General features: G+C 31.6%; 1 protein-coding gene across 8 annotated transcripts in view; it reads left to right on the forward strand.

The window, feature by feature from the left end:
• NBEA (neurobeachin) overlaps positions 1 to 22,930 on the forward strand; it is a 608,086-nt gene that overhangs the window by 185,126 nt on the left and 400,030 nt on the right. For all 8 annotated transcript variants that reach the window (XM_082365247.1, XM_082365248.1, XM_082365251.1 and 5 more), the window contains 5 exons: positions 4,409 to 4,589; positions 7,021 to 7,151; positions 10,368 to 10,475; positions 13,530 to 13,698; positions 15,208 to 15,303. In XM_082365247.1, the coding sequence (XP_082221373.1) occupies positions 4,409 to 4,589; positions 7,021 to 7,151; positions 10,368 to 10,475; positions 13,530 to 13,698; positions 15,208 to 15,303 (685 nt within the window). The remainder of the gene's footprint in view (positions 1 to 4,408; positions 4,590 to 7,020; positions 7,152 to 10,367; positions 10,476 to 13,529; positions 13,699 to 15,207; positions 15,304 to 22,930) is intronic.

Here is a 22,930-nt window from a genome sequence, read left to right on the forward strand (position 1 = left end):
GTATTTTAACCTGGGTTCTACCACTTACTAGAAATGATGTCAACCTTAATTTCTTCATTTTAGTGGTGTTAATTTTACTTATCCCACAGGGAGTTTGTGAAAATTAAGTTAGGTAATGTCACTAGATGGAGATGACTCTTACTGAATGTTTCCCTCCTTTACTTCCTTTTGGAACTTTTTATTCAGAATTGTAACATGATGGAATGATCTTCCCATTTATAGAGTAAGCCTGTCACACTCAGAATTCTGAAGTTTAAAATAGGATATTTGAACCAAGTTAGTTACTATGGGTGATCCATTTTGATGGCAAAAAACTAAAATGGTATAATCTTGTCTGTTCTCTCTATGGCATTGGCATAGTGGTGGTTTATTTTCTGCCCTGGGACCTTATGTGAATACAGTAATCCATACTAAGGATGACATTTGTGTATTGCCGTTGCAGTACCTTCACGTGAGAAAATTTGAGCTGTTTTATCTTACTTGTACGGAAATATTTCAGTGGAACCTTTAAGGAAAAAGAATATAGATATACAAATATTTGTGTTATAATGCCACCTCAAACTTAATATTCATTGAAAAAGCAGGACTTTATTGGAGTTTCAGTTTTACCTAGATTATTTAAAATCTTTTGTAGCATAGAAAATAAATTACATAGTTTCAAGTCTCTAAATTAGAACAATAGTTTTAACTTACGTAGTCAGGGGAAAAAAATAGAACTCTTCGTATGTAGGTTGACCAGTCTTTGATTTGGGGCAGGAGCATTATTTTTGTTGTTGAGGTTTTGAAGTTAATGTTTCTATGACTAGTCAGTTGCATCCTCTCATTTATTTTCTATACATTGCTCAAGTTGGTCATGAATGAAAGCAAGGAATTGGAGAAAAAAATGAAGATAAACAAAGAACATGGATCAACTGCAAATTGCATAATCACTTAATGATTTTAAGTTGACCATTTTGGTCAACCATCCAGAACACTGAATGTTTAGAATTTCATTCAGTGTCACGTATGGTTTCATTTTCTCTTTTGATAGAAAAATAATAGAGACTGGTATTGCTGGCTTTCCTAATAGTTTCATAATCCTGAGAAAGAAGAGGAACTTTTTATGTCAAAAAATGATGACAAGGACTTAATTTTAATTTATATTTTCTTACCATTATTAGAAAATATAGCTAATAGATTTGGAAAAACTACTAATTTTCTTTGTGTTTTGTTTATCTCATAACACTGATTATATTTTAGTATTCTCAGGGTGCTTTTATATGTTCTCCTATACTATTTGAAAATAGTTTATTTTGAAATTTATGCTCACATATAATGTCAGAAATCAAAGAATAAGAATAGTTGTTGACTTTTATTATGAAACTTAATTCTATCCAAAAATTTTTAATGTACTGAATATAATTCTTAATAATACTCTGAAACTTAGTACAAAATCTATGAAATTATCTTAGTTCACATGTGACCTCATTTAGTGTATCAGTAAGTTCTTTTCTAGCAAGGGAAAGTGGTTTTTAAGTTAGAATCACTCAAATATTTTATTATCTTATTAATTACTGGGGATTTTGTTCTATAAGAATGGCTCCAAATATTTTAGGAAACAAAATAGCATGATTCCTTAATAAAAATTATGGAAGGTTGGTACAGTTTATTTTCCTAAGTCATTTCTGCTTAAACTGGTAGTGAGCTCGGGCTTTTACAGAGACATTGTTAGTTTAGTTATTAAAATGTTTCCTTGGTCATCTTCTAGGAAAAGATAACTTATTTTGTAAAATAGAGTATGCATCATTTCTAATATATGAACTATATTTACACATATATTATTTGGGCAATTACTCTAATGAAAAAAATAGAAGTCTATTTGATATTTAATCTTAATCATATGTAATTTATAAAATGAATATCTCTTCTGAGAATTGTTGCTTTTAATAAAATAATCAAATATAATTTTTAATATATTATTTTGTGTTTCAATTTTACATTGTATTTTCATTTAATTTTAATAATTTGCTTTTCTTGTACTTTTTTGGTCTGTTGTCTGTTTTGTCTAATGCATGTCCAGGGTTCTAAGGTTAGTATTACTTCAGTAATTTTCAGGTTTTCAGGTTTTCAGTTTTAAATTTTATTTTTGCTTATTTATGAAATTTTTGACTTGGTTATATTTTGAGTTTCCATACCATCTTTTAACATTAGGCATATCTTTGGTATATTTAAAAGATTCATTAGAAGGATTATTTTCTCAGTGCACTGATGAATTACTGTTTTATTATTCACACTAATCTTTAGACTAAGCTATCAGAATATAATGAAAACAATAATATTTCAGTCATATGTACAATCAGATTTTAACTGGTTCCAAAGAAAGGAAATTGGTTGGAATATATGTTAAGATTTAATAATAATCATATCTGGGTGATCTTTATTTTTAAACCTATGTTATGATGTTTATATAACATTTCATCATATTTATAAATTACTATTACATAGAATTAATAAGAACTCCCTTTTAGGTTATTGGTTAAGAATGCTTTTTAGTTTAAAATTTTATTTTCTTTAGTCAAAAATAACAGTTTGGCAAATTTCATGGATGATTAATAATTCTGTTTATAATTTGTGTTTATAATTTACTCTTTAAAAATGAAAACATTTTGAAGCTTAAGCCTTGTACACCCCAAAATACTTCAAAATAAGATCATTAACTAATAAAATGAGTTAGAGTTCCCATAATTTTAGTAATTCAAAATGATGAATTTCTTTGAGAGTACATCTATAGATATCCTAAAATTCTAATATTTTGAAAAGTTTTCAGAATACTTAATGGACTTAAGCAATGGCCAGATCTCCCATTCCATTATAAAACACTTATGTTGATAACTGATATTTTAAAAGGAGGTTTTATATAAAATTAATTTTTAAACTTTTATTATAAACAATTGTGTTGTGGTCACCGATTTTTAATTCACGCTATGAAATGATGCTGTATATCAGTGAAGTGCTAGCAAATGAGGAATCTTTATTTAAAAAATCCAAGTAATGAATTAATCATTTCTTTAGGTCATGGATACCGAATTGGCATAATGTTGTAAATCAACAATTGAAAAAAAAATTTTTGTCTGTTTCCAAGCTCCTCTTAGAGAGAATGATTTTAACACTATTTTGATGTTAAATAGAAGGGAGAAAGGTTGTTACATTTTATACTCCATTTATAATCGTTTAGTTATATAAGTGCTTGCAGTAGCCAGCTGTCTCTTTTCTTACCCATGTTGTACACAAGAAGTGTTTAAAAGGTCGTTTTTTAATCAGTGTTTCCTGCTGACATTTCCATGTTAATGTGAGTAGGGATATGTCTAGGTAGAATGATGGGTATAAATAATGTCAAGTGGAGCATTAAATAGAAGCAGATACCTATAATATATGCTTACCTTGTAGTTGAATTTATCATTTGGTGCAGAAGTAAGGTTAATCCATATGGCTAGTGTGCCCATTTTCAGAAAATTTAAACAGTAGTACTTTTTATTTATAAAGCATTCCTTACTTTTCTCTGATTTTGAGGCACTGAGAAAATGAGGTCTAGTCATAATGAACCAAAATAATTAAAATGTTATGTAATGCACAATGAAAAATAAAATAAGAGATGTTGCTATTGCTTACAAAATACAGAGTTATACATCTTAACGAAACACAATGCTTTGTACCATTCCCTTTCAAAGCAGGAAATTATATTTTACCATAGACAATAGTGTAGTGAAAGTACAGCTTCACCGGTCTAGAACGCTACTGATTCTTCTTATTGCTAGTGTCACAAATTAATATCGGTAGAGGAATTAATGATCTTGAGTATTTTTACCCTAGATTTTTATTGTTCATACAAGATACCTAGTGGTTTCACTTTATTCTGAAATGGATAAGAAAGTGTCATAATTTGACAGTTGTCTCCCTTTGATGTCAAATGAAAGCACCACATATCTTCCCTATTGCTCATCATACATTTATAGGAAAGAAAAATTAGCACATATATTTTTATAAATGAGAATGAGGATTTTAGGAAAGAAATATGAGTTTTATGTCTTTGTTAACTAATAAAATAGAACAAAACTAGTATAAATATATACATGTGATTACTTCTAAATATCTTTATGAAATGATCTTAAGTTTGGAATGTAGTTTTTACAAGTAATGATATTGAAATCTAACATTGATTTTAAAAATAGATTTTTCCTTTATTTAAAGATAATTCATAGGTAAGCTAATTAAATTTGATAACTAGCTCTTGTGATATATGGAATTAGTTTATGATTTATAACTTATTTTGTTTACAAAATAACTAAACTACTGTTAACCTGCAGTATGTATGTACATGTATTATATTTCCAAGTTTTAAGCAAGATTTAAATCTTCTACTTTTTTAAAGACGGAATTGGAAAATATTGAAGTGACACAAGGCATGTCAGCTGAGACAGCAGTAACTTTCCTCAGTCGATTGATGGCTATGGTTGATGTACTTGTATTTGCCAGCTCTCTAAATTTTAGTGAGATTGAAGCTGAAAAAAACATGTCTTCTGGTGGTTTAATGCGACAGTGCCTAAGGCTAGGTAAGTCTGTTAAGAATAACGGTGCATGTTAAATAACTACAGATTACTTTTTGATACTCTGTGATACATAAAGTATTAATGATACAATTTGATGATTATGTAATGTAGAGATTATTTTGTAATTCTTCAGAATTACTAAATTAAAAAATTACAGTATCTTCACATTGGAGATTTCATGGAATTGATCTTTAATGGATTCTAATTTGAAATAAAGTCAAATATATTTTGAGTTGTTTCAGAATCAGTTGGACAATAACCTTTTTCACTGAAGTGATTTTAATGTAAATCTATTTATGAATCCTTATTTTTGGTAAACTAATACAGAGGATAGTTGTCCTGGGCCCACAAATGTATCAGAAAACCAACGACTAGTTTTATACACATAATGCTAAAGGATAAAATTGACCATGCCAATCTCACTGTTTCTCAGAATGCACAGTCAACATTAATAAACATTAGTGTACCTAATAACACTAATAAACATTAACACTAATAAACATTACTATACCTATGATTTTTTTTTTGCCTCTATCTTGTGTTGCAAATAAAATTTAGTCCTGAAAACTCTTAGTAAATTTAGACCAGCTCCTTAGGCAGGAATCATTCTTACATCTCGTACCTTTTTTAAAGGGAAAAATTATTTATACTATTTAGGCTTTACAGGGGACCAGACAACTACTGTTTTCAGACCAAAATGGCTACTATTTTCATACTTGCCTTAAAGTGTGAAGAGGGAGGACATGAGAAATTAAGGCGTTTGATAGGGTGGACAGTCTTGATATGTATTCTTTTTATCCATAATTTTTAAAATTATGTAAAAATCTACATATATATATATATATATATATATATATATATATATAGTTGCAGGGGAGAAGTTGTTTCTAATCCAAGGATGGAATAAGAACTTGATTTAAGAATGGTGGAATAGGGCTTCCCTGGTGTCACAGTGGTTGAGAATCTGCCTGCTAATGCAGGGACCACGGGTTCGAGCCCTGGTCTGGGAGAATCCCACGTGCCGCGGAGCAGCTGGGCCCGTGAGCCACAATTACTGAGCCTGCGCGTCTGGAGCCTGTGCTCCGCAACAAGAGAGGCCGCGATAGTGAGAGGCCTGCGCACCGCGATGAAGAGTGGCCCCCGCTTGCCGCAACTAGAGAAAGCTCTCGCACAGAAACGAAGACCCAACACAGCCAAAAATAAAAATAAATTAAAAAAAAAAAAAAAAAAGAATGGTGGAATAAATGTACTTTTTAATGTTTTGTATTTTTGTATTTTCCTGAGAGGAGTCATTTCATCTCCATTATAAGGGAAAGATTGACCACATGGAGATCTCTCTGTCAGCCAAGAGGTGTGGAATAATTACTGTGGGCCATCATGGACATTTCCATTGATATTTAACAATAGCTTACAGATTGAACTTTGTTAGAAAGAGAAATATTTTTTTAAATGCCCGGATATCTTGAAAACTGCATTTATTTGGTTATTCTGAACTTTTATTTCTGAATATATTCCAAAGCTTTACTGCTGATTTCATTTTTATCCTGATAATTCTTAGCAGATTTGTTTTTTTATCATCCACAGGAAAGTTTTATAAGTGAATAATAATGAAGCAAACAATTATATGTATGTGCTGTTTACTGTTCTAAGCACTTTTCATATATTGATTCAGTTAATCCTCATAACAGTCCTCTAAGGAAGTTACTGTGTTTATACTCATTTTACCATGAGGAGACTGAGGCACAGATAGTTTAAGCAGCTGGCCCAAGATCACACAGCCCATAAGTGGCAGAGCCAGGATTCAAACTTTGGCCTGATTCCAAAATCTGTACTGTTTATTACTATGCTTTACTGCTTCTTAAAATAAGTAAGTGAATAGAAAGCATGTACTTATTGAATGCTTGTTGACAAAGGTGACGTTCCCACCATGAAAATAGGTCGATATTGGGACTTGTGAGGCCTGACTATATGGATGTACACTGTTATTGCCTGAAATGGGGAGCTGTACTCTATATAGTCACCAAGATAGTCAACTTAAGGGCAGAAGACTTATTATTTAAAAAATCATCAAATATGAATAAGTTTTAAAAAAATTTTAATTGATCCATAAATTTCAGAATTTTGAAGGTTGGAAGGGGAGAGAATAAGGAAGGATATATTGGGAGCTTCAAAGACCCTGTAGTATTCTGTTTCTTCAGCTGGTTGGTAGTTTATGGGTAATTTGTTTTTATTTTTTAACTACATGAATGTTTTATGTATACTTCTCATTACTGTGTTTCCTAATTTAAAACAATATTTATTGATCTGGTTGATTTTAAGAATAATAATGGGATGGAGAAAGTGGAAAGAAAGAAAAAATAGAACCAAGTGATTTTTTAAAACGCGTCAAAGTCAGCAATTTACATCAATAATATGCTTTCATTTTTTAAAATAGTTTGCTGTGTTGCTGTGAGAAACTGTTTAGAATGTCGGCAGAGACAGAGAGACAGGGGGAACAAACCTTCCCATGCAAGCAGTAAACCTCAAGAAGCTCCCCAAGGTGTGACTGCCACAGCAGCTTCCAAGGTAATTAAACATTTTCTATGTTAAATATAATGTACCTTAAAAAATTTTTTTTTAAGTTCATGAGAACAAAGTGACATGGTATCGCTTGATAATCAGGCAGATGGAGGCTCTGGTCCTGGCTTCTCTTCTTCAGAATTGTATTATCAAGATTACTTAACCTCTCTGAGACTGGTAATTTTTGGTTACTCAATGAAGATACTAATAATTTCTACCTCGTAGGGTTCTTATAAGGATTATAGCAATTCATAGCACTGAAAAGTTCTGAATTATTACTATTTTTAATAGTTACATATATTTTCACAGAGTTCAGTATATGAATAATGCGCTTTTTAAATGGATATGCTTTTGGGGATAGAATTCCCATGATAGTCAACAAAAAGATATTGAATGCCCATGAAATGGATGAATGGTGTACAGTATTTCGGAATGCAGCAGTGATTATCATTCTAAATTAGCTCTATTTATTGTATGTTCAACTGACCATTTGCATCACTTCAGAGTTTCAGTAACGTGACTTTTAGGTCCTGCATGCTTGACTGTTGCTTACTTCAGCTACAACTTGGAATCCCTTACCCTTGCTTTTACTATTTTATCTTGTTTATTTATTACTATTTTATTTTAGTCACACTGTAGACTTCATGTAGTTCATCAGAATTTGTTTTAACCTTTAGACTTACACATAGCTTCCCCTTTCTTGAAATGTCCATCCTTATTTTTCACCCCAGTGACTCTATTCCACTCTTGGCTTTAGCTTAAGTTCAACTCTCTGAGGAAAATGTTTTCTAATACCGTCACCGCCAACCCAGTCTAGGGGAAGTTCCTCTGTTTGATATTTTCATAAAACCTGGTATGTCTCTTGTCACTCACGGTACTTGTAATTAGATGTTTGATACTGAAACAATGAAGGTTCAATAAATGAAGGCATGAAGTAAAAGTTTAATTCATTTAAAAAGTTCTATGGCTTCAAACTTTTGCAGTTTTCAGGCAGAACAGCCACACATTTAGTCTATCTGTAGGTAGCGTCTTTCTTTTTCACTACTGTTAGAGACACATTCCTAAAATAATTAGACCATATATTATTTTATTGCTGACAAGTCTCCACAAAGCTCTTCACTGCTTAGAAAATTAAATAGAAACACATCAGCAGTCATGCTTCATGTTATTTGTGTAGGCACAGGAGACTGTATGTTACTTGAGGGCATGTTCGTATCTTATACATCTTTATAATTACAGAGCGTATATCGCACAGCACAAACTCTAGAATCAAACAGTTCTGAGTTTGTGTCCTGGCTCTACCACTTACTGGTTTTATGAAACAAGACACATTCCTTAGTCTCTTGTATAAACCAAGACACATTCCTTAGTCTCTTGTGCCTCCGTTTTTCATTTTAAAGACTGGAAGACAGTTTTCCAGTCTTTAAAATGAATATATATATATATATATATATATCTCTCTTAATGTATAAGGTGTTTGTATGAATTAAATAAAAAGCAGTAATGCGTTAAAGTACTTCATAATTCCAGAAATGCAGTGAACATTCAATTAATACTAATTCCCTTCCTCTTTCTAGGAGTTAGCCATTCAATATATATATCATGAAATGAATAAATAAATTAGTATTTTTGAGAGCTTAGATCTTAAAGGTGTCTGTACTTAGTTCAGAAGATGATAGGGAACATTTCAAGCCTGTCAAGCCAAGTAGTACACTGATTGTAGAACATGGACAAAAAAGCTCAGTGAGAGGGAAATCCATAGTAATTTAGTTGAGCTAGTCAGTGTCTCTCTAGCAAGAACCTTGACAATGAAAGATGGATTATAAGTGATGGATATAGAAATATTAGGGGGAAAGTTGACTTGGTGAGAAAACACGTTTCAGAATAGAGAATCAATGGAGAGAGTTTTTTTTTTTTTCTTCCCTATTTTTATTCATTTTTAATGTGGCACTTGAGTAAGTAAACCTTAGTTAATTTTGGTGTGTTACTAACCTGAGTGAACTTGTATTAGCCACATGGTTACTTTGCACCTCATTTTTTATACTTTCTAAAAAGGAGCAGTAATACAAGCTTTTCCTATAAAAATGTCTCAAATTAAATTATGGACATAGAAGTACTTTGTAAACTGTAGAATAGTATATAAATTAAAATATATACTAAGTTTTCATGTATGCTATGAACAGTATATTATTTCTTTAATCATTCTCTGTTAAAGATTATTAGCCTATTTTTACATATTAAAGCTGAGGTTCAGAGAGGTTAAGTATCTCACCTAAGGTTATATAGCTGGTTAGTTTTGGAATTGTAATGGAAGCCAAATAATTATCAACCTTCAAATACCATACTCTTTTCCCTATTCTGTGCTGCAAAGGAGTCAAACATCTTAAGAGTGAAATAGAATAATTGAGGTTTACAGAGAAACAGAAGGAGACTTATTTATTATTAATTAGAGTAACAGGTTACTTTATATGCAGGAGTTGTATTTGGTACTTTACATACATTATCTAATTTAATCCACACAATTCTTAACATACTTTGTAAGTGAAAAAGTACTAGATTGAGTTTCAGGGATCTTTGCTGTCTTGCAAGTTTGCTATGTGACATGTTACCTAAAATGTGGATTTTTGTGTCTTCAGCTATAAAAAGGATTTTGGTGGTAATGATCTTTAATGTCTTTCAGCTTTAATATTAAGGCCACGACTAAAGTTTTCTTTTTGCTCACCTTTCTAACATTTTGTAGATCATGAAATGCTTTCACATATGAAATCTCATGTAATAATGTAACATAATAATTTCATACATTATAAAAGCATGATGGATAAGTGAACGTGATGACTTAAAGAGACTTATTAACTAGAGGTAGGCAATGTGAGGCTCAGAAAAATTTACTAACAAACTTGAGGTCACACAGCAGAGATTTGAGCCCAGAGTATAAGATTAATATTTTTTATGCCATAATCTTCTAGCCTTTCTTTGTCTATAGCGATAGCTATGCTGATAAAGAATAAGAACACTAGTAAGCGAAACCATGACAGGAGTAGAAGAGAACAGAAAAAGTGCCTTGTAATAGCATATTGTTGTCAATAAATGTTGTTCAATGAAGAGAGGAGGTAAAGAATGTGGCCAGTTTAATGACTAAATTAAAGGTATTAGAAATTATACTACTATATAAGTTTCTGTATTATACTATTTTTTCACAATTCTTTCTCTTTTTTTTTTAAGACTCCACTAGAGAATGTTCCAGGTAACCTTTCTCCGATTAAGGATCCCGATAGACTACTTCAGGATGTTGATATCAATCGCCTTCGTGCAGTTGTCTTTCGGGATGTGGTAAGTTATGCCTGCTTGATTTCCCAGGAAAAAACTTTCCACTGTCATTTGTGTAAAATAATTTAAATTCTATAAGAAAGCTGCATATTAAAACTAAATGTCCTAGTGTCAGGGATTGTAGGTATATAACATGCTTCTGTTTGTAAAATGGTAGAGCTTAGCTTTATCTGAAAGCTTATTGATATGTTATTTTTTTTAATGATGTTAAATTTTTATTTAATTTGTATGGATACTAAGAATAGGGATAACTTTGAAAATTATAGTTGACTTTATCTTGAATCACCTACTCCTGTTATTTTTTTTAATGATGTTAAATTTTTATTTAATTTGTATGGATACTAAGAATAGGGATAACTTTGAAAATTATAGTTGACTTTATCTTGAATCACCTACTTCTGTATTTTAGTATTCCTTGCTCCATCTCTAGGTACTGAATATTTTGCTAATATCAATGTTCCTTGTATTATGGATAAAAGGGATTAATTCATTAAGGTGTTATTGGCAGTTACGTTTGGGGGGCAGTTACTTTTGAGATAAGAATCTGCATTTTAAAATATAGATATCAATGGGAATTTGAGTTAGAAAGGTTGCTTAATAAAGCTTATTGAAAAGATAGCTTAAGGAAGCGGTTTCATGGAACCCTCCAATTATATGATCACTTATTCAAAGTAAGTATAGATAACATTGGCCTTTCCACAAATTGTGTAGAAACATACACAGCATTTCACGGCAGACGCAATATTGGCAGTACCCCTTAGTATAGTTGCTATTTATCAGCCATTTTTGATTCTATTTTTCTTATTTTAATTGATGATTTATGAAACATAGAAGGAAGTTTATGTTTTAAATTTACATTTAATAATAAATTGGATAGAATACTTTGTACTTGAGAAAGAGGTTAAAATATATTTAAGTCATACAGCATAATACTGCATGGTAGGAATACATGATAGAAAAATTCTCACTCTTATATATCAGTGCTTATAAATCACTAAGAAAATTACAACCATACCAACAGAAAAATAGGCAGTGGATATAAAATATGAAAATAAGGTAACAAACATATGATTTAAAAGTCAGTATAACCAGTAGTCAAAGAAATGCAAATTTAAAACAAGAGTGAGATAAATATTTTACCATTAAATAAACTAAAAAATTTAAATAATACTACCTGTCATTACAAGGATGCATTGAAACATGTGCTGTGACTTATCACTGGTAGGAATAGAAGTTGAATAAACTTTTGGGAAAGCTCTGTACCAACATGTGTTAAAATTCTTATAAATATTGATGCTTATTACCCAGTGGTTCTACTCAAGCTATTTAAGCTCATGTGCTCATCAGAGTTGCCTTCAGGAAAATTGACAACATTATAAATATCCAATATAGAGCTTAATAGATCATAGTATATTCATTTAACAAGAAACTGTGCAGCTATTAACATCTTATTTTTGAGGGAAACTTAGTGACATGTAAAATGCTCATGATATATTTTAAGGGAAAGCAGCAGTATGCAAAAATACTTATACTACGCAAATATTACATTTGTATGCCAAGTGTACATACATGCACATGTTCACCTTTATTCTTTTTTTAAAAAGTCTGGAAAAAAGTACCCAAGTGCTACCAGTGATTATCTCTAGGTAAACAGTTTTTATTTTGTATTTTTTTTGTATTTTCTATAGTAAACCTGTATTGCTTTTGTAGTTTATAAAAAATAAAGGAATTTTTAAAAATAGGAGATAAAACATATAATAGTATAAAAATCATGCTGTGAGAAACTCTATAATCTGGACTTGAATTTGGACTTGGGAAAAAAATTACTAATAGTTTAACCATTTAGAAATGGGAATTATTCATCCTGAAAAAAAACATGTTGTGGAAAGAATTTTTTTTAAATGATAGATGATTTAAACATGGAGTATGTCTTCATCTCCAAGAGACCCATTCGAACCTGACATAGAAGGGGTTTATGTTAAGTGTGACATTGCATTTAAATTGTTAGTAAATTCTGCATCAGGTTATTGTGGTGGATTATCATAATTTTTCTAGTATCTATAGATGTTTTGTAACTATACTGGATAACCCAACAGTGGTGCTTATTAGCTTTATTCCTGAAAGAGGGGAATTAGTGTTCCCAGGTGTACCTTCCAAACATCATGGAGGTAACATAATTTGTGTTCACTGAGTTTATACTGTGTATCAGACACTTAATATATATTACCTCAGCTTTCAGTAAAAGGTTAAGAGAAAGCTAAGACTCAGAAACATTAAGATCACACAGCTAGTGTGAGGTAGAGTCAGAATCCCAAGGCAGATCTTTGCAAAGCACTCTCTTTTTTACCACCGTATTTCGTAAATTCTAAGGTACACTTTTTTTTTCATTTTAAATAATATCCAAAATTTGGAAGTATTTTACAGTTGCTATATTTTACAGTCAATTGTAGAAATTATAGTAAGATTTCTACTTAACTTTTGAAATTTTTACGAATCAATAGTCATTTTTAGTTGTCTTAATTTCAAAACCACATGAGATAAAAAATTAGGTCTTTAAGGAAAAACTATATATATAAAAGCTGTCTGTTACCCACAGAGTATGAAATAGTAAATTCATAATATTTCAGAACAAATTTAATCTATTTTGGTCTATTTGAAACTCTTGTCTTTTTTTATTCAGACGTTAAATTATTCTTTTCAAGCTTGTGCTATCTGCATATCTTATAAATATGTATTCTCCGTTGTTATGGAAGTAATAGATACTAGTAGGGGAGAGGACAAAGAATAAACTTTTGTGCCATATTCAGCAAAATCTTAACATTCTCATTTTTTGAAATTACATTCCAACCTGTAAATCAGATGATATATTTATGGAGTTTTTTATCTCTACTTAGATGATACTTATTAAACAGCAGTGTATACTTAGCAAGTTTTAGTAAAAGTTAAATGTCATATTTTGCCTCCTTAAGGAAGATGAAACAACAATAGTTTCTTGTACTCTAAGAACTTATACTTTAAAAGTTTTGAGTGTCAACACTGCCTTTTCATTGTATGCAGGATGATAGCAAGCAGGCACAGTTCTTAGCTCTAGCTGTTGTTTACTTCATTTCGGTTCTGATGGTTTCCAAGTATCGCGACATTTTAGAACCCCAGCGAGAGACTGCAAGAACTGGAAGCCAACCAGGTAGAAACATCAGACAAGAAATAAATTCACCAACAAGTACAGGTACTTAATACTTGTCTAATTATTTGAATTTTCATCATCATTTATCTCCTTTTTATTTCATTTTACATCTAGATTTAAACTGGTTCTATTCATAATCACCTCAAGTATTTATAAGTAGGTGGTATATAAATGCCAATTTAATATTCTTTAATTACACAAAAACGTAGAATGATATTTCCTATATTCTCATTTTATCAGAGAGTTTTGGTTTTAATTTTTCGATTTATTAATACAAATCATTTATACTACTGTTTAATATGCAAATAACTCATATATTTTAAATGTATAATTTTAAACTTTATAAACATAGGAAAGTAGGAGGTCCTTATAGAGTAGTTCAATATCAACAATAAACCAAAATATAAATCTTTATACCCAAGTTCAAAGATAGCATCCCTCTTTCTTTCCTTCCTCCTTTCTTTCTTTCTTTCTTTCTTTCTTTCTTTCTTTCTTTCTTTCTTTCTTTCTTTCTTTCTTTCTTTCTTTCATTGTGTGTAGTTATTTCAGTATCTAAATATTCTGTCAGAGATTTATAATAAACAAACATACATTCTAAACTTTATACCAAAGTTGCTTCAACTAAAATCAAAGACTTCTAGACATCAATGAACCATTTTGGATCATGTTGTCTTTCTCATCTATAGAAGATGCTCATGTTGTAGGAGTTCATGCATTATCAGCTTTATCTACTCTGCTTGGAAGTGATAAACACATTTTCTGGCAACTAATATTTTAATATCATGGGGAGCCTTTTATCAATTGCATTTCTTGCTGGGTGTTTACATCAAGGTTGTTTCTCTGTTGTTTGCAGTGTGACCTTAGTAACCCAGTGGTTATTTCATGTACCACTGGATTAATTTGTAATAGAAATTATCTTTCCTAAATAAATGCATATGATATACAAATTAAATGAATATTTTTAAAAGTGAGTAGAAATTAGTGGTCAAATCTCTGCATTTTGTTTTCCATATTCATATCATATCTCATTTACTTTTTATCACTGTTGTGGAAATACAGATTATATTTAACTATAATTCTTTGCTGTTGCATGCTGTATTTATTTTTAGTTCGTAAACATGATATTTCTTTGTAGTATACTTTTACTTTTAACTTTATTCTTCAAATTAAATGTTATCCTACCATTTCAGTTTATGTCTTTTGACCATTTAAAACCCTGAGACTCTATATGTTAATCAACTCTTTCTTCATTTTTAATACATGCACAACAGTCATATATGTATAAAGCAAGCAATATTTTAGTGAACCTTCCAGTTCTGATTTTCTTCTGTTTGTATGTCTCTGTGTCTGTTGCTAAAATTACTCTACTTAACAAGTATATTGTTTCCTTTCTCTTAATACATAATTTCTTTCCTTCCTCCAGAAACGTGGTCTTTATTGCTAGTACTGTTTGCATGTTGTAGTGATATAGAATTGTCTTGGATCTTCAGTGGACCATGTTGCAGATTGTTACATGCTGGCTCAAATTTGATTGCATAATTTTCTCCACAGTTGTGGTCATACCATCTATCCCTCATCCAAGTTTGAACCATGGATTCCTTGCCAAGTTAATTCCTGAGCAGAGCTTTGCCCACTCATTTTACAAAGGTAATATTAACCTCATCTCCTGACCTGTTTGGATATTCTTAAATTTCATCAATCGTTATACAATAACCATCCTTAATCTAATTGTTTATAAACAATTATACACCTTAGGTTTCAAGAAGATATAATACGTTGTATTTATACCTGGATATTGAGAGCAAAATATAGTTTTTATATTTATATTCCATTATATTTCTTTAAGTATCATCTGCAAATTAAGGCTGCCTAATTATATGTATAATAATATGCACAGTGGTGGCATTCACTGGAGATTGCCGAAGAGTCACGTCTTATTAGTGGGACTAAATTAGCCCTAAAATGAAGGCTACTGTGGAATGACAACAAAAAAGTTGAAAAAAACAAGCCTCGAAAGCATCAAACTGATAAGTTATTTAATTTCTGTCAGAACAAAATTCCAACTCTTTTTAAAGGAATACTAAAAAATTCGTCACCAAACAATGTAAAATTCAACGTTAAGCATCTAATAAAAAATCATTAAATGTGCAAAGAAGCAAGAAAATGTGATGCATAAGCAGAAGAAAAAAATCAGTCAGTAGAAACAGATTCAGAAAGGATAGATATAGCAGAATCGTCAGATAAGGGCATTCCAACATCTATTATAAATATGTTCAAGATGTTTTTCAATTTAAAAGAAAAAGTGAACATAATGTGAAGAAAAATGGAAGATTTTTGTAAAAGAACCAATTTGCAGTCTTAGAGATGAAAAATAAAATAGCCAAAATGATGTCTCTGGGTAAGATTAACATGAGCTTAGTCTCTGCAGAACAAAGGTGAGCCAGACTATGCCCCCCCCGCCAGGATTTTCCCGTGTACGCACCCTGCATAATCCCTGGGACAGTGAATATGATAGATTTTACTATTGTGACAGGGTTATGTTATATATGTTAGCACAGTTGCTTTTTTTTTTTTTTTTTGACTTAAAACAGAAATGTATTCTCTCATAGTTTTGGAGGCTAGAAGTCCAAAATCAAAGTGTCAGCAGGGCCGTGCTCTCCTTGAGGGCTCTAGGGGAGGATCTTTCCTTGTTTCTTCCTAGCTTATGGTGGTTGCTGGCAATCCTCGGCTTTCCTTGGCTTGTGTGAGCATCAACTCCAATCTATGTCTCCATCTTCACATGACCATCTTCTCTCTGTGCCTGTGTCCAGATTTCCTTCTTTTTGTAAGAATACCAGTCATATTGGACATGGGCCCCACTCTAATCCAGTTTGACCTCATTTTCACTTGATTATATCTGCAAAGACCCTTTTTTTTCAAATAAGGACATATTCACAGGTTTTGGGGGGACATGAATTTGGGGGGAACATTATTCAATCCATTGTAACCAGTCAAGGGTTGGTTCATTGCTTTGTGGGTCTTTTAGTCTTGTCTTTTTTCTTCTTCTCCTTTGATAGTTGATTCACATCTTTTTAGCACAGTTGCTTTTAAGAAAAGGTGATTATACAGGTAGCTCTGACCTAATCACATGAACCCTGTAAAGGCAGAGAGTTTTCTCTGGCTGGTTTGGAAGAGGAAATGAGAGAGCCTCAAAGTGTGAGAGGGATCTGAAATAAAGGAAGTTCTTCATTGCTGAGATGGAGGTGACCATGCAACAAAGACCTGAGATCACCTTGTAGGAGCTGAGAGCACTTCCCGGCAAGGGACTGAATTCTTCCAATAACCGGAGTAATTTTAGAGAAGGCCTTGAGCTCCAGATGATACCACCATTCAATGTAGTTCATACATTGGCTAATGATATGGAAGAACAACTTATAGAACAAATAAAGCAGCAAAGTATTTCTTATTACAACTTGATGAATGCACAGATATTTTTCATAAACGTTCAAACTTTGGACATAATGATGAAATAAAGGAAAAATTCTTTTCAGCTTTATTGCTTACAAAGGCATCTAACTCTGAGTTGTATAAACTAAGAAGGATTAGACTAAATTAGATTAGATTAGATTGGAGTGCTGTCTGGAATTTGTTTTGTGTAGAAGTGTGTTCCAAAAGGTTAACTGCAGTGACTAGAATATACTCTGGAGTAGTTAACCTGATGAAGGAGCCTGCATCAGAATATCTATGCACTGCTTTCTTTATCAAGAAACGTTTACTATGAAACAATTTTAGCTGAACTGCATAATGGTCTTAGTGGTATAATAAAATTTTGAATTACTTTAAGGCCTATGTGGTAAATTTTCTATTCTTTTAATTATATGATAATATGGAAGGTGATAGTAAGTAACTGTTACTGTGTGCTGTCATGCAGTGGTTATTGAGAGGAAAAGTTCTGTTGATGATGTTGGAAATACAAAGTCAATTCTTAGTGTTTTTACAGGATAAGAATCCAGTTTCATTCCGTTCTTTAAAAATTAGTAGAACTGGCCTCTTTGTCAGACATATAAACTGTGTTAAATGAACTTAGTACTTCCAAGCAGGAAAGGACTGCAACATGTATTTTTAGTGTCAGAAAAGATGAAAGAACAAAAATAAAAGTTAGAATGTTGGAAGTACACAGTTTCTATGACATCTTGCATAATTTAATAAAAATTATTTTAATATTTATTATATAATAATTATTATCAATGAAGTATCTCTATCTTAAGAATGATCTTGATTTTGCTCATCTTGAAAAGTTATCTCCTATCATTTTATGTATTTGATAGAATGTCTTGTATTTTATTTTACATTAAAAGAAGATTCGTATATACAAAATTTATGGATCTGGAATCTATTTCTTTCATTGAAATATAATTTATGTTTGATTATAACTATATGGGATAAATTATTGGAAATGAGTATTGATGAACATTGAGGGTATATTTTGAAGATACAGCATTTCTAGTTTCATTTTGGGTAAAAGTATAAAATGAATACATATTCTGAGCTCTCTGAGTTCTCATTCTATCAACATAACTCTGTGACATGGCTTTCTCCACTCTGCGTGTAATTAAAATAAAACAAAAATAGGCTAGCTATATGTTATTCCCATGAGTAGTAGTATTGCCAGTTCTACTTGGATTAGATAAGTTAACAAGCAAAAGTTCATCACATTATAAACTTTAAATATTTATATTCCTAGTATTTGTTCAGAATGTTTATATAGGCATTTCTTCTGAGGAATTGCTCTTTGCTTAAAACTTTTTGTTTATTTATGATGTATACTGAAAAAAGTTACAAGTACAGTAACATTTGTCTAGATTGATCACCTATACCCACACTTTCAGTCAACAACATGGATAGTTTTTGTATTTTTTTTCCCAATTTACCTTTGTTCTGATTATATTTATTGAAATTTAATTTTATGTCTATGGAGTCAAATATTACAAGCTTTTGTGCTTTTATTTTCTGTTTTGAGAAGACTGATCTGGACTACTCTTCAACTCCTTCACACTTTACTGCCTTTTTTCACCTCGTTATTGAGCCTTTTAAAAAATTCTGAACTAGCTCTTTGGCCTCTCTCTTCTTCTTAATCTTTGATAGTCCTTCAGCCCTTGGAGTATTGCGTAGTTTCTTCCTTGGACTTCTTGTCTCTAGTCATTTAGTCCAGGGGCCCCCAACTCCCGGGCCACAGACCGGTACTGGTCCGTGGCCTGTTAGGAACTGGGCCACACAGCAGGAGGTGAGGTGAGCGGCAGGCTAGCGAGGGAAGCTTCATCTGCAGCTCCGCTCCCCATCGCTCACATTACCACCTGAACCGCCCCCCACCAACCATCTGTGGAAAAATTGTCTTCCACGAAACCAGTCCCTGGTGCCAAAAAAAGTTGGGGACCGCTGATTTAGTCTGTTACTGATGACAAGTTTTAAATTAACATTATTATGTAAAATAATAAAGTAATGTAACGAAATGTAATTTATATTTAATATAATACATTCATATAATAAATATTTTATAATATAACAAATATAATAATTTTTCTTTCAAAAAATTCCTAAGGGATTCCTATAGTTTTCAAAACAGTTAAAATGTCTTAACTTATAGTGGCAAGACTACTCTAGTTCTAACTTATCTGGATTACTACAGTCGTCTCCAAAGTGGTTTCCTCGCCCCTTGTCTTGCTGATCTTTATTTGATTTTTTATAGTTTTGCTGCAGTTTATTTTAAAATATAAATGAGATTATGTCTCTTTTTGACATAAAAATTTCTCATAACATTTAGAATAAAATATCACTACCTTCCTAACTTCATTTCATGTGGTTCTTGCATTTGCTCACTACAATGAAACTACCTTTTAGTTCTTAAATCATGCCAAGCACTTTCCTGCCTCGTGATCTTTGTATTTTGTTCCTAGTTTTTGGCTCTCTCTTTTCCCTATTTTTTGTATGACTGTAGAGTACTTATCCTTCAGGTGTCTGGTTAAAGGTCACCTCCTCACAGAGGCTTTCCCCGACTACTAATAGCTAAGGAGCTTCCACCCCACAACCACCTTATTTTCTTATCATGGCATCCTCTTTATTTCCTTCTTGCACTTATACAATTTATTTATTTGTTTGTCTATTAGAATGTGTGCTTGAAGAAGGTAATTCCTAATATCTAGCATGGCACTTGGAAGTACATACAGTAAATATTTGTTAAGTAAATGGGTAAGTTATTGAGAAAGCTAAACAATTTTTAAAAAGTTGAATATTGATGGTAGCCATAAAATGTATTTCATTAATAAACATACTTAAAACAGAGAAAGGAAATTTTTATTCATAGCTTGTCCTAGAAGCTGTAGAAGCTTTATGTTAATTATTTCACGTTAGGTTTCAAAAGAAGAAGTTAATATTTAGGTGATCTTACAAATAAATATGTTGTATTAGTTTTCCTCTAGCAATTTATTGTCAGGGAAAAGAATTATGTTCACAGGAAATAAAATAATTAAGATATTGTGCCACTTACACGAGAATAGACATATAGCATAAACAGTCTACAAATAGGTAGGAATTTGTATGAGTATTTCATATATAATAAATATAACTTTTCTAATCAAATGGAAGAGGAAGTATTATTTGGCAAGTGGTATTGGTATTACCAAATGGGGTAGCCAATTGAAAAAAATAAATTTATGTCCTTATTTCATATAACATGCTAAATAAATTCCACATGTATTAAAATTTAAAGTGAAAAAGGAAACTGAACATAACTCAAGAAAATTAAAATTATTATTTATATAATATAAGAAAAGATGTTTTAAATGATAACATCAAAGACTGAAGTTGTAAAGATATGACTAAAGTTTTATTTATCTGCATGTCTGAAAATGTTAACAAAATTAAAAGAAAAAATGCAAACAGGAAAAAATTTACATTTATGTGATAAAAGTTAATCCTTAATAAATGAAGAACTCTTACAGATCAATTAAAAGAATATATCACAGCAATGGAAAAATGTAAAAAATAGCTGAACAGTTAGTGGGAGAAAGGCAATGTAAGTACAAATAAGGGAAATTTATTTAAATCTACTCATAATCAAATACATTTATATTGAAACAAAACTGTACCATAATTTTCAAATTGGGCAAAATTTTGAAGGGTGAGAATATAAATATGTGCATTTTACATAGAATAAAAATATCCGTGATCCTTGTTCTACTAATTTTACTCTTAGAAATATATATTAAGGGAGCAGTGAAAGATATGCCAATAATTTTTTTACCACTCAGTTTTTATTTATTGCATACTTAGAAGTAAAGCTAACATTTATTAAATAAATTGCTACATTCATATAATCAAACACTGTGATTTTCAGCTTGCACATTTGTTATTTTATCTTGCTTTTGGAGTCATTTTTAATGGACTCGTAATTCATTATACGGGTGCATTATTTATTTTACGTGTACTCTACACTGTCATTAGTATAATATTTATAGAATTCTTATTGGATACTGATGTCAAATATCCTATATATTTTATCTTATTTACAGGTGAAAATCATGCTCAGTTATCCCTAACAAATATGTTTTTAAAACTTCAACTCTTTAAAATAAATGTCTGTTTTCAGTATTAGTAAGGGTACCAACAAAAGCCTCCCTCCTCTCTTTTTTCTTTCATCTTCTAATTTGATCTTTTTTCCAACTTACCTTATGATTCATTCATTATGTATTTGCTGAATAAATGAATGGTTTCCTATTACATACTAGGTACTGGAGATACATAATAGTGATCACAAAGTCCGTATCTTTATGAAGCTAACATTCTAGTGAGGAAGATAGACTTTTAGAAACCACACACTTAAATATATAATTGCAAGCTATGTTGTATTCGAAGAAATAAAATTACAGATTATTATGAGAAAGTACAAAAGAAGAAACCTAATTTAATTTGGGGGTTGGGAAAGGCCTTATGGAAGTGATATTTAAGCTTTGAACCAAACAATGAATTCGGTTAGTTTGGGAAAAAGAATGGGGATAGTGGAAGCACATTTCTGAAAATGTAGCCACATATTCAGAGAAATTCCTGGGCATATTTTGGGAACGTATGTGGGGTGGAACATAAGAATCTAGTGAAAGAGAAGCATTCCATGAATTTAGACAAGTAAGCAGGAACCAAATCATGTAGGGCTTGTAAACTATACTAAGGATCTGGTTTTTAAACTAAGCAGAGGAGAGTTATATTAGTGTTCCATTGCTGCCATAACAAATTACCACAGACTTACTGGCCTAAAACAAGACAAATTTATTATTTTATAGTTCTTTAGGTCAGAAGTTTAACATGGATTTCACCAGGCTAAAATCAAGACATCCTCCAGGCTGCATGCCTTTTTGGAGGCTCTTGAGGAGAATCTGTTTTCCTTGCCTTTTCCAGCTTCCAGAGGCCACTCATATTCTTGGCTTATGGCTTTGTTTCTTATTCCTCCATTTTTAAAACCAAGAACTGTGCATCTTTTGGACTATTCTTCTGTAGTCACATCTTCCTCTGAGCACAGCTAGGAAAGGTTTTCTGCTTTGAGGTTTGATTGAGCCCACCTGGATAATTCAGGCTAGTCTCTTCTCAAAGCCCTTCCATTTAATGTCCTTTTTGCCATGTAAGGTAATATTCACAGGTTATGGAGATTAGGACGTGGACGTCGTTGGGAGGGAGGGGGCATAATTCTGCCTGCTACAAGTATCATACAATTTTACAAGAGTATTCTGGTTTACAATTTTACAAGAGTATTCTGAGAACAGTGAGGGAATAGATTAGAGGGGCATTGAGGGAAACTGAGTAAACCATCCGAGGCTGTTGCTTTCTAGGTAAGAACTGCTATTGCTTAGGACTAAGGTGTGGCGGCAGTAGAGATTAAACGGGAAGATAAATTAGACATACTTTGGAAGTAAAATTGACAGGATATGGTAATAGATTGGATGTGGGGCATGAGGGTATGAGAAGTTTTCAAAGATAATACCTAGCTGTCTGGTCTGAAGTACTGAGATGATAAGTAATCATTTGTCAAAGCAAGCAAGAACGGAGGTAGATTATTTGAAGAGAATGACCAAGACTTCCATTTTTAGATGTGTTAATTTTGAGATGTCTGTGGAAATCTTCTAAGCCTTTGGGAAGCTAAATCAAGCAAGCACATTACAGGTGATAGCCTGATACATTTCTTAATCCTCATAGCACACATAAGATCTACATTTTTCAAGTGTGGTCCTTGCAGCTTTTAAAGCGTAAC

The sequence above is a fragment of the Balaenoptera borealis genome (genome assembly GCF_965194805.1).
Source record: "Balaenoptera borealis genome assembly, chromosome: 18".
In the NCBI taxonomy this organism is placed as follows: Eukaryota; Metazoa; Chordata; class Mammalia; order Artiodactyla; family Balaenopteridae; genus Balaenoptera; species Balaenoptera borealis.